The sequence below is a fragment of the Notechis scutatus genome, chromosome 2 (genome assembly GCF_049901735.1).
Source record: "Notechis scutatus isolate UNSWTSFEM ecotype Mainland chromosome 2, rNotScu1.2, whole genome shotgun sequence".
Classification (NCBI taxonomy): Eukaryota; Metazoa; Chordata; class Lepidosauria; order Squamata; family Elapidae; genus Notechis; species Notechis scutatus.
In genome coordinates this window covers 162,741,647-162,754,158 of record NC_142010.1, presented here as the reverse complement: position 1 = coordinate 162,754,158, position 12,512 = coordinate 162,741,647, and the positions used below count along the sequence as shown (strand labels likewise).

Genomic DNA, 12,512 nt, shown 5'->3' with positions numbered 1-12,512 from the left:
TCATTTCTGATTAGATAAGCTACATAAATTTGACATATAAAAATTAAAGAGAAATGCAAATGATAAACCAAGAAAATGAACTGGATAGCTATATGGAAAAAGACTTATAAAGGCCTTGAAAAAATCTAAATTATGGGACAAAGAATAATTTAAAAGAGATGAAATCCTACAACAATATTTGAATGAACTAAAGATTAAGGTTTTCAGAACTAAAAGAAAGGAATATAACGTTGATTTATTTGATCAAGGTTAAAATAAAACATATTTTAATGAAATTTTGGCAATCCTTTTACATAGAAAAGTCTTGGTTACTCACCTGCCTTGGTACTCAGAAGAAAAACAAAAATAGGCTGCTGAGCAAAGTTGTTAATGGCAAGATGTCTCTCTTCACCTCGGACAGATCCATCCAGGCGCTCATAGCTGTAGCCTTTTCAGTTTTTAAAAGAAACATTAAACATTCATGAGAGATACACTATTCCTATGTTTGAAAAAAAAATATAGCGACTATTATGAAAATATATGTTTAAACAGGGAAAACGGGAATATAAGAGGGAGGGAAGGAGAAACAGCTTTCAATATTCTGCTATTTTTAGCTTATATCTGTCAGCTGGTGTTCCATTCAAAATCCAAGAAAGAAATACTTAAGACTCTTTTAATCAGAGAAAAGATATCTTTTACTGGAAATCAAGTGGTAGCAACAAAAGAATTCTGAACCTGAGAAAATGGGCGCGTAAATCACATATACAAAGTAATGGCAATGTTCCCACCCCCAATAGTTCAATTGGCTCATCCAATAAAAGTTGTGTATATCATCATGTGGGCATCTCCAGGTGGTGATGAGGCTTCTGTCCGTTGACCTTGACATAGTTTGATAAAGGGTTGCAGCTGCGCATAGCATAGGATAGAAATCTAAGAAGAATGTACCCCCCCCCCCAGCTTATACAGTTCTGGTTTGTAACACCTCCAGCTCACTTCCCATAATCATTCCCCCCTCCTCCCCCTGTTACTTATGACAGCCGAAAGAAGCAAAGCAAAGGGAGAAAAATCTTGAAGGCTGACAATATCAATGAAGTTCTAATATGTCTTGTAGTATCCACTTTCCGATTGGAAATCAAGGGATCTGGGTAGTATCTTTTCTGATTAGCAAACTTGATTAAAGAGCATAAAGCATTAGTAAGCTGCAATTCATTTCATCAGATGCATAGAGTGCTCTTCCACTGAGAAAGAGATTGTTGCTGAATTTACATACATCAAAAGACATACCAAAGAAAATCAAAACAAGGCATTTTAACACATTACAAGGTAATTTTAATATGTCTCATATTTACCCTATATCTGCACAATCAATCTATCTTCCCTACCTTTCTCCCTGCCCTACCCCAATTTAAAGTCTATATCAGTATATATATTCTATGCATCTGATGAACTTATGCTTTTTAATAACACTAGTTACTTGGTATTCAAGACTTCTCCAGATTTTTAGCCTGACTTGGAAAAGCTGGTGGACTAAGGGTCTTATGAAACATTCTCCCTCTTTTTTCACATTAAAATTTTTGCCAAATTTTTTTCTTCCAAAATTATTTTCTGATTTTTATTTGAATTATGACATAATACTGCCTGCCTCAATTCTGTTCCAAACTTGACATCATTGGTTAAAAGGCTGTTGATTTTGCACCTAGACCAGAAGATACTATTACATTAGAAACCCTTATTTTTGGCTTTCAGAGTTGAGCACTTTTTCAGATGATTAATGACAATCACCAAGTTTTATTTCAAGTTGGTCAAAGAAAGCTGGGCCTTCTCCTAATTTGACCTCATTCCACAGTAACAATGCTGGAAATCTTTCTCCATTGCATTCCCTTCCCGAGCTACGCTGGACAACTATAGAGGTTCAGATTTTTTACTTTCACGACAGCATTATAAAGTTGATATTTGTTTCCCAAGGGATATAATCTTTAAAAAGGCTGTCTCAAAGGTGCTTTTTAAAAAGGCAACTGGACTGTTTTTTCCCTTGAGGAAGAAGAAGACATTTGCTTCTCATCTAAGAAGCTTCATTGGTTCTGGTGGGGATGTTCCTTCCATTGTTCCCACCATCCCGCCAAAACCAATGAAGCTTCTTGAATGAGAAGCAAAATGTTTGAAGGGCTATTACAGATTCCTTTTGCTTTAAGGAAAACAGTCCAGTTGCCTTTTGAAAGAGCAACTTTGAGACAACTATGCCCTGCATGACTAAGAATCTCCAGACTTCAGAAGGGCTATCTGATGACAACGAAGAAGTATCAACCATGTATTTAAATTAAAGAGACCTATAAATGCAGTTATTAAGTGTATGTGAACTCACACAGCCCACCTACTTCTTCTCAGATAATTTCTCTGTCATTCAAATCCATTGTAGTGACTGTAGAAACTGAAGGGTTCAGCAATAGCTATCTCTAGTCATATCCTATATGTGAGATCAAGATTCCCATCAAAGTTTCAGAAAATTCCAAATGGGCTGTCCTCTGGACACATATTTCATATATGGGAATTCAAAGATGACCATGCAAAGAACCCACAATCATAGATAAGAAACCAGATGTTTTAAAAGAATTTTTCTATGCAAAGCATTGTTTTATTCCCAAGAATAGGAATTCTGAAAATAAATCGAGCTACATCAAAAACATTTACCTCTATAATCCATGTAGTCTTGCAGAATATCTAACATTTGGGTCATTTGTGAAAATAACAGAACACGATGCTTACTGCAATAAAAAAAAGAATATTTTGACCTTGGCTCCACCTTCCCACAAAGCACATTTAAAATAGACAACATCTCTATACATATCATCCTCTGAATTCAATAGATATAGGATATTAGATACTATTATCTCCATGCTACACAGAGATGCTTAGGCTGAATCATTTGAGAATGGGGGAGATAGCCCATTTTATTACTGGCACTTTTGTTGCAATATTCTTTGGAAAGGAGAAGTGCCTAATCCATAAAACTGTTTTCACAGTTTGTACTAACTCTGCAGTGGAAAGGGAGTTGATCTTTTATCTATTTTTCTGCTTTATTGGATTCATGGGCACCAATATCACTACCAAGACTGGCCCAAATTCTTTTATTTTGATTGGATGGATGTTTAAGCCATTAAGACCGAGTCAGAGGGCAGCAGGGGGTGGGTGGGTGGGTGTAAAGACCTGTAAAGATTATTGCAATACCCTTTTTCCGTTTTCAACTTGGCAGCTGAGGCAAAACCAAAATTCTAATAGAACAAGATGATCATCATGCTGAATCGGGGCTGAATGATCTATAATGTTCTTTTGTTTATCTCTCAGAGCAAGTCATGGATGAACATGGCCTCATTACAGAGAGACAGGATATAGCAGCAGCAGCTGCAGCAGTTAGAGACCAGTAATTTCCCAGCAGAATTAGAGTTGGAGGGGACTTTGGAGGTCTTGTAGTCCAACATTCTGTTCAAGCAGGAGACCCTGTAACATTCTGGAGAAATAGTTGTCCAATCTCTTTTTAAAAACTTCCAGTGATAAATCCACAATTTCTGGAGGAAAGCTGCTCTACTAATTAATTTTTCTCACTGACAAGAAATTTCTCCTTAATGCTAGATTGGATCCTGTCTTTGATAAACTTCTGTTATTTCATGTCCTGCCTTCAGGTGCTTTGGAGAATAATAGATTGACCTATTCTCCTATTTGGAGAGTAGACTCCTCTCTGTTATAGCCTCTTAAACATGTCACCCCTCATCCTTCTCTTTGTTAGATTTGACATTCCCAGTTCCCACAATCATTAATCATACGGTTTAGCAATCCTGCCTTTTGGATTTAGGATTGAAGGCGTGGGGCCAGAAGGGCCAATACTAAATTGCTCATTTTCTTTCCTCTGCAGCAGCTTCTTCTACCTTGCCCTCCACAATTTCTATTTGTTGTTACTACCAAGACCTGTTCATCTTTATTTCCTTCCCTGCACTTAAGAGGCAACTTCTAGCATCTGTCTGTAATTATAGTCTGCTGAGACTGTTGCAAGGCTGCATAAGCCATACTGTTGTCCTCCCTTTCAAAACCCATTTGGCATTCACACGGGGAATCTGACCAAGATACTCAAGCTTGCTTAAAGCTATCTAGTGTAGCTTCTATTCATACTACATATCTCATACTCAATTTTAAACATTTCCTTATTCTTAATGTTTTGGGTTTTAGGGACCCAATTTGATATAGCAGTTAATATGTGGAGAAAAGCAAAACTTTATATTTTGGCAGGAAAAATCAAAGATATAAGTACAGATTAGGTGAGACCTGGCTCAAAAACAGTAACTGTGGCAGGGATCTTGGAGTCCTAGCAAATGATCACATGAATATGAGCCAGCAGTGTGCAGCAGCCACCAAAAAAGTTAATACAATCCTGGGTTATATAAACAGAGGCATAGAATCAAGATCACATTAAGTATTAGTGCCTCTTTACAAAACCCTAGTAAGACCACACCTGGAATACTGCAACCAATTTTGGTCACCATACTACAAAACAGATATTAAGACTTTGGAAAAAGTTCAGAGAAGAGCAACTAAGATGATCAAAGGCCTGGAGACTAAACCATATGAAGAACGGCTGCAATTTTTGGGTCTGGCTAGTCTAAAGAAAAGAAGAATTAAGGGTGACATGATAGCAGTATTTCAGTATTTGAGAGGCTGCCACAAAGTAGAGGGGGGTCAAATTATTACCTAAAGCACCAGAGTGCAGGGCAAGAAACAATGGTTGGAAACTAATCAAAGAGAGAAGCAACCTGGAATTAAAGAGAAACAAGTGAGAACAATTAACCAGTGGAACAGCTTGCCTACAGAAATCGTGGGTGCTCCATCATTGGAGGTTTTTAAGAAGAGACTAGACAGTCACTTATCTGAAATTGTATAGGTTCTCCTGCTTGAACAGGTGTCTGGACTAGAAGACATCAAAGGTCCCTTCCAATTCCATTCCATTTAATTCTACTCCATTTCATTCCCCACTCCATTCCACTCCATTCTAATATATGACATGATGCAAAGCAATACATTGCCCTACCTAGCCCCCACTTCAACCCCAGTATGTCCAGACATGTATTTTTTATTTATTTGATTTGTCAATCGCTTACAAAATAATAGGTATAAGTATAAACATGAGTAAGAATATAGGAAATAGGTTACAAATAAATAGGGACAATAGGACAGGGATGAGAGGCATGATTGTGCACTTATGCATGCCCCTTACAGACCTCTTAGGAATGGGTGAGGTCAATAGTGGATAGTTTGAGATTAAAGGAGTGGGGGTTAGAGGATGTAACAAAAGAGTCAGGTAGTGCATTCCAGGCACTGACCACTCTGTTGCTGAAGTCCGTACTTTCTGCAATCAAGTTTGGAGCTGTTTACACTGAGTTTGTATCTGTTGTGTGCTCTTGTATTGTTGAAGGTGAAGCTGAAGTAGTCATTGACTAGGACATTGTAGCAGATAATTTTGTGTACTACGCTTAAGTCCAACCGTCCACCCACCCATTTTCAACATTTTAGAAAAGGACACACAATCCCATTCCTTCTTTGAATGAGCTGAAAGTGCTAAGAAATATTACTGGAATATTTTGATCATTGGCAAAACTGAGCAAAACCCCAAAAGAGTTCCAAAGCCCTGATTCCAATGAGCATGAATTAATTATGCATGTACATTTTTCATTAAGGACATCATGCTTGTACATTTATCATTCAATTTATGTTTTCTTCAAATAATGTATTTGAAAGTCTCTACCTTTCTCTAAAATTGTTCTTGTGCTTAATCATTCCCTCACATTAATCAGTTTTTTTTTAAAAAATGCTATTGTTTACATTAAAAAAGTCCCACGTCATAGAAACTATAAAACATACCCAACATACAGGAAAGAAAGAAGTTTATCCAACAAGTTCAGTTTACCACTAGCTTCAATGAGATGATCTCCAACGACAAAGGGCTCTGGTTCAACACCTTGAAAGAAAATCAATTATTATGAAACACCTCTATTAAAAATTGTGTCTAAAAATGCATTGTAACGGAAAGTACTCCAGCAGTGGTTCCAAACAAATAGAAGGGACTTGAGCATATTGTCCTGATTATTCCCTTTCGCATATTAGAATAGAATAGAATTCGTAATTGGCCAAGTGTGATTGGACACACAAGGAATTTGTCTTTGGTGCATATGCTCTCAGTGTACATAAAGATAAAAAAAATCCATTCATCAAGAATCATAAGATACAACACTTAGTGATAGTCATAGGTTACTAATAAGCAATCAAATCATACTAGGAAACAAATAAAACAATATAAATTGTAAAGATATAAGCAACACAGCTTTAGTCATAAGTGGGAAGAGATAGGTACTAGGAAGGATGAGAGGAAAATAGTAATAGAGTCTTAGTAAATAACTTGACAGTGTTATGGAAATAGTTGTTTAGCAGAGTGATGGCCTTCAGGGAAAAAACTGTCTTTGTGTCTAGTTGATCTGGTGTGCAGTGCTCTATAGCGTCGTTTGAGGGAAGAAGTTGAAGCAATTTATGTCCAGGATGTGAGGGTCTGTAAATATTTTCATAGCCCTCTTTTTGACTCGTGCAGTATACAAGTCCTCAATGGAAGGCAGGTTGGTAGCAATTGTTTTTTCTGCAGTTCTAATTATCCATTAAAGTCTGTCTCTGTCTAATTTGGTTACAAAGCCAAACCAGACAGAATATTAGAATAGACTTATATATGGGGCTGTAGTTCTGAGACTACCAGCAGGGAGGTGAAAGTACACTTGTTCTAGAGCTAACTTGAGGGAAGACTTTGAATTGATCATAGCACTGTAAGTACGGCTTTTACTCAAATGTAAAATATTCCAAGAAATAAATAACACAAAAGGAACAAAGCACAAAATTTCTATAAAACACAACCTCAAGATAAAATTAGAATACTATATATTTCTGAGCTTTCTCTCATCATTTCCTTCATGCTTTGTAATTCCAATTTTATTTCCATACATTTCACTCATTTTGTGCACTTCTTCTTTAATATTTATATCTAATCCAATTGTCCAATAATTTATTTCAACCAGCGTCTTTTATATTTAATTTCAACAGTCAATGTCTATTAAGTTTTTATTTCCAAGTTTTCTTCGATTAATTTCTTTTCAAACTTATTTTCAAAGCCACCAAACAATCCCGAGGTAATATCTTCACGTATCCCTTTTCTGTAATGTTCTAATATTTAACTTTTGAGGTTTTTTATTTTATTGTAATAGAATTCCTCTTATTTCATTCCACATTCCAATTTTAAATAGACCAAACACTTTTCAAAAAGTCACTGAAATTTTTCCTTTACCATTAGGTTGCGCTCTCAATTCTGTTTCCCTTTATTTTTCCGCTTTTTCCCTTATTTAAGCTATTATTAATTTCACTAATTCCCAATTATTAGCTATTATTCCTTTTTAACAGTCAATTCCAGCATTCAATTTCCAAATCTGTTGTAGTCAAACATTTTCCTCTAAATTTTTCCACATCCAATTTAATTCTTCTCAAAGTCCAAAGTCCAATTTCATAAGTTTCTAATTCTCCTCTCTCTCTGTTCGCCACTTTTGCAATCTTTAACAAAAACTCTTTCCTTTAATTCCAGGGTTACCTTTTTTTTTAAAAAAACAAACTTTATTGAACTCTTATTACATTAAAAACATAAGAAATATATCACTCAATAACAGCTATTTGTAGTGCTTATCATATGACAATAATTCGTGCATTATTTACAGGTATTAATTTATGCATAATTACATTCTTATTCTATTACTTATATTTAATAATTACCTATCTTTAATCTATCTCCGATCTATCCAGCTGTACCATTATTCCCACACCTTATAAAATATTGAAGCTTTTTTATCTTTTAAACTCAGCGTTAATTTATCCATTTCAGCACAGTTCATAACTTTTTGTATGACCAGTTTCTCTGCGGGTACATATTGGCTGTTTCCAATATTAGGCAAAGGCAATCCTGGCAGCAGTCAATATATGTAATAATAAGTATTTTGTGCTCTTTACATATTTTTTTTGAAGATCCCCAATAGGAAGAGTTCTGGTTCTATGTCTAATGGTTCAATTGGTGATTTCCTGTAGCCAATCTTTGATTTTAAGCCAATATTTTTGAGCCTCAGGGCAAGACCACCAAATATGATAATATGTTCCCTCTTTTTTTTTTTTTTTAATATTTCCAACATATAGGACTCATTTTAGGGTACATTTTCGCTAATCTCAAAAGGGGTACGTGCCACCTATAGAACATTTTATATGCATTTTCTCTGTATGCTGCTGATTTTGTTAATTTGTGATTTCTGTTGCATATAGTCTCCCAATCTGATAACTTCATGTTGTGACCGATATTTTGACCCCATGCGATCATGCATCCTTTTACTACTTCTTCTAATTCTACTTCCAGGAGATATTTGTAAATTTTGGTAATGTTTTTTTTTTTATCTGGGCCTAATAAAATTTTGTCTAATCGTTGTGGTTTCAGGTATATTCCGTGATCCTTTATGTCCTTTTTATATCAGCTTTGTATTTGGAAATAAGCCCACCAGTCTACTTGTAGCCCTTCTTCTTGGAGCTCTTGTATTGTTTTTAAGTTTCCGTGAATGTCCAATAAGTCTCTATACTTTAGCATTTTGTTCAAGTCTAAATTATTTGGGTGAGTCGTTGCTTCCATTGTGGATAGCCAAACTGGGATTTTTATAGAATGTTTCTTTTTAACTCTGATCCAGTTGTTTATTAACGAATCTCTAATCAGGTGTCTGTGGAAATATTGTTGTTTGGAGGGTCCTGTATCGCACAGAAAGACATGCTACCCTCTCTGCAGGTCGTGACCTTCTATAGCTAATATTCTTTTATTTTTTAGATTGATCCAATCCTTTAACCAGACTAATATTGCTACACTATAGTATAATTCCTAGTTTGGCAACCCAAAACCTCCACTGCTCTTTATATCTTGTAGCAATTTCATTTTTATTCTGGGCTTTTTATCCTGCCAAATAAGTTTTGCTGTCATTTTATTAAGATTATTGAAAAAGGTCTTTTCTAATTACTTGGAATAGTTTGGGATATAGAAATTTGGTAATATAGAAAATGATAGAAAATAGAAAGCAAGCAAAAATGAGAAGGAGTTATATAGTCAGGAGGATAAGAGACGATGGGTATAGAAGATGACTAGGAAGAGGGATTCTGCATGAAAATGTATTGTGGTATTTAAGAATACAGATATAAAAATAGAAAAGATTGGAACTGACATTTTATTAAGAATTATTGCTAAATTGATATAAATTTAACTGAGATAGACATGGAAATAAGAATGTATTATAAGAAAAATTAATATTTAACAATGTGATGAATAAAGTAAAAATGAATTGAGAATTGCAACGGAAAGACTATTATCAGTTTTCAAAACTAATCGAATAGATCAATACTTTTGGAATGAATATATGATTTAGAATGTAATTGAGAAAAGAGAATGCCATGTGGAATTATATATATATATTATATAAAGTTAAGGGATTATTGTTACTAACGTAGAATGTAGTAATTAAAAAATGACTATATTGTGGTAAATTTTCATAACGAATTAAAGGGAGTACAATGGGGGAAATGTATAAGGTAAAGGGGTGGCAAGCTTGAATTGACAATGAAAGGGGATAATCTTTGGATAATAAGAATTAGGATGAAATTTATTGAACAATGAATGGAATAATGGAATGGAACAATGAATGTTATAAACTTGCAAATGTGACGGATATAAGAAAATATGTGTAATGAGTATAGAAATGGAATAAGAATTTAGATAATATTTTAAAATAAGGCACGAGAATATTTAAAGAAAAATGAAATAAGCTATATGAATTGAAATTGGACAAAATGAGTAATGAGTATAACAATGCATGAGAATATTTAAAGAAATAGGAAATAAGCAATAATATATGAAATTGGATATGAAAGCTGAATATGTAATCATGGTCATGCTTGTATTGAAATGTAAAAACCTGGAACCACATTGTTCACCTAAAGAAATATTTTTTAAAATACAAAAATAAAAAATTTATATGCAAAAAAAAAAAAAAGATAAAATTAGAAATAATACTGCACCTACTGTAACACTCATTTCTCTCGGGTTTAAATATTCTAAGCACAGAGAGGAACCTGCCCCACTGTATATTGAGGGGGGCTGTGTGGAGAGGGTTTCCTCTTAAATTCTTGGGAGTGCTCATTAGTCAAGATCTCACTTGGAAAAACAACATGTCCCTGGTGGTTATTAAGGCTTAACAGAGACTTCATTTCCTTAGAGTGCTGTGGAAAAATCAGGTGGAACAACGGCTGATGACCTCTTTCTATCGGTCTATGATAGAAAGTGTCCTCACATACTGTATAACGGTATGGTATGCTGGTCTAACAGCTGTGGAGAGGAAGGCACTACAGAGTGATCAATTTGGCATAAGAAACCATCAGTTGCCCTCTAATACCACTAGATGACATCACCAGGTCTTGCTGTTTCAGCAGAATAAGGAAGATACTTAGGGATGATTTACACCCTGGCCAGTGTCTCTTTTCACTTCTACCATAGGGCAGAAGACATCAAAGCATAGCCAGCCAGACAAACAGATTTAAAAACAGCTTCTAACCATGGGTTGTCAGACTCTTAAACACAATCACAATCACTCCACACACATACAGCAACATATGACTAGTCTTTCCCGCCCCCAATTACTTGTATAGGGATTATTCTCTATACCAGTGGTCGCCAACCAGTGGGCCAGGGACCACTGGTGGTCTGTGAGAAAATTTTGGTGGTCCACAGAGAAATGTCCCCCCTAAAGCACTCCCCCCAAAGCAATTAATCCAGGCTGCACAGGAACACAAGGCTGCATCGCCCACATGGCCCGCCCACCTGCTGGCCCACACCCTTCAGCCAAGCACAAACCTTACTTAGAGTAGAGCCTTGTGAGCTGAAACTGGAAGGTAAGACCAACGGTGGGGGAGGGAAATCTGCCCCAGGGTGGCTTGCTGGCGTTGGTGGGAAAGTCGGTCCCATAGTCCAGAGCTGCAGTAGTCACAAGACTGGCCCTTTGGTCATCCTGGAACAGCTCCTGCAGTCCATGGCAGGCCGGTGCACCCGGGTAAAAGAGCAGCTGCTCTGGGATGACCAAAGGGCCAGTCCTGTGACTATTGCAGCTTTAGAATATGGGACTGACTTTCCCACCAACATCAGCAAGCCACTATCAGTCAAAATTCATATTAATGGTGCGCGGGATTTAAAATTATATATTTGGTGGTCCCTGAGGTCCAAAAGGTTGGACATCCCTGCTCTATACTATTTATGTAGTTTTGTATTTTCTGTTATAGATTGCACCAGAGAGGCTAAACCAATTTTGTTGTATATATGTATGATGTACAATGACAATAAAGACTATACTATATACTATTTGCTAAAACAGTAGGAAATAATATGCTAAAACATCTCCTGAGAAAGAAAATCTAGAGAAAGAGAAAAGAGCACAATCAAAGTCATTCAAGGCCACATCATGTATAGTTTATTCCCATTAGGGAAAAAAACCCAGAATAATGAGGCCACCAAAAAGAACGAGAGGATTATTTCAAACAATCTGAGCAGATTTAAAATCATAATGCCATTGCTTTGCAGCAAGTTAAGAAGCAAATTAATAACCACTGCTTATACTTAAAATCTAATGCTATATCTGGACATTTAAAGATGCATTCGGGATATTTACTTAAATGCTACTTTAATTAAAAAAAAAAACAGATTTCCAAGATATACTTAAAGTTCTTATATTAAGCTCAATGCAGTGAACAGGAAATCCTTTTTAAATCTGAAGAAACTACATACTGAAGGGGTGTCAAACTCAAGGCCCGCGGGCCGAATCCAGCCCACGGGGTACTTAAATCTGGCCCGTGGGGCTGGCCTGGAAATATTAAAGGACCGGCCTGTGGTGCCTCTGGCAGCTAAAGCCAGCCACATGCAGCCCCTCTGTGCCTTGTTTTCACTCTCCATGGCCTCCTGCAGCACTCTGCCAGCCAAAAATGGCTTGAAAAATGGCCTGAAAAACAGCCTGAAAAACGGCTTGGGAATGGGCCATGCGGCCTGTTTTCGGCCAGCAAAGTGCTACAGGAGGCATCCGTCTAGCTCACCCTTGCCAGTCTGCAGAGAATTACAGTGCTGATCCGGTCCTCAAAGAAATCCAGTTTGCCATCCCTGACATATTATAATTAATTTTTCATGGTCTAGAAAAAATACCTGATCCTAAACAACTGAAAATGGTTTCTAGAACTGCTCAAAATGATCTTAACAGATTTTGTACCATTCTGGCCATTATTAAATAAAGAAAAAAGAAAGGGAGGGAGGGAGGGAGGAAGGAAGGAGTTAATTGCACCTCTTCTAATCACAAAGGAAAGTTTTTCTTCTACAAAAAATATAGGAATACTGTATAGAGTAGCACTGG

The 12,512-nt window shown here is 36.2% G+C and overlaps 1 protein-coding gene across 1 annotated transcript in view; it reads right to left on the bottom strand.

The window, feature by feature from the left end:
* Positions 1 to 12,512, bottom strand: part of CHD1L (chromodomain helicase DNA binding protein 1 like) — a 53,980-nt gene that overhangs the window by 30,504 nt on the left and 10,964 nt on the right. The window contains exons 10-12 of the mRNA XM_026675462.2: positions 5,884 to 5,980; positions 2,668 to 2,741; positions 317 to 427 (exon numbers count right to left, since the gene is read on the bottom strand). Of these exons, the coding sequence (XP_026531247.2) occupies positions 317 to 427; positions 2,668 to 2,741; positions 5,884 to 5,980 (282 nt within the window). The remainder of the gene's footprint in view (positions 1 to 316; positions 428 to 2,667; positions 2,742 to 5,883; positions 5,981 to 12,512) is intronic.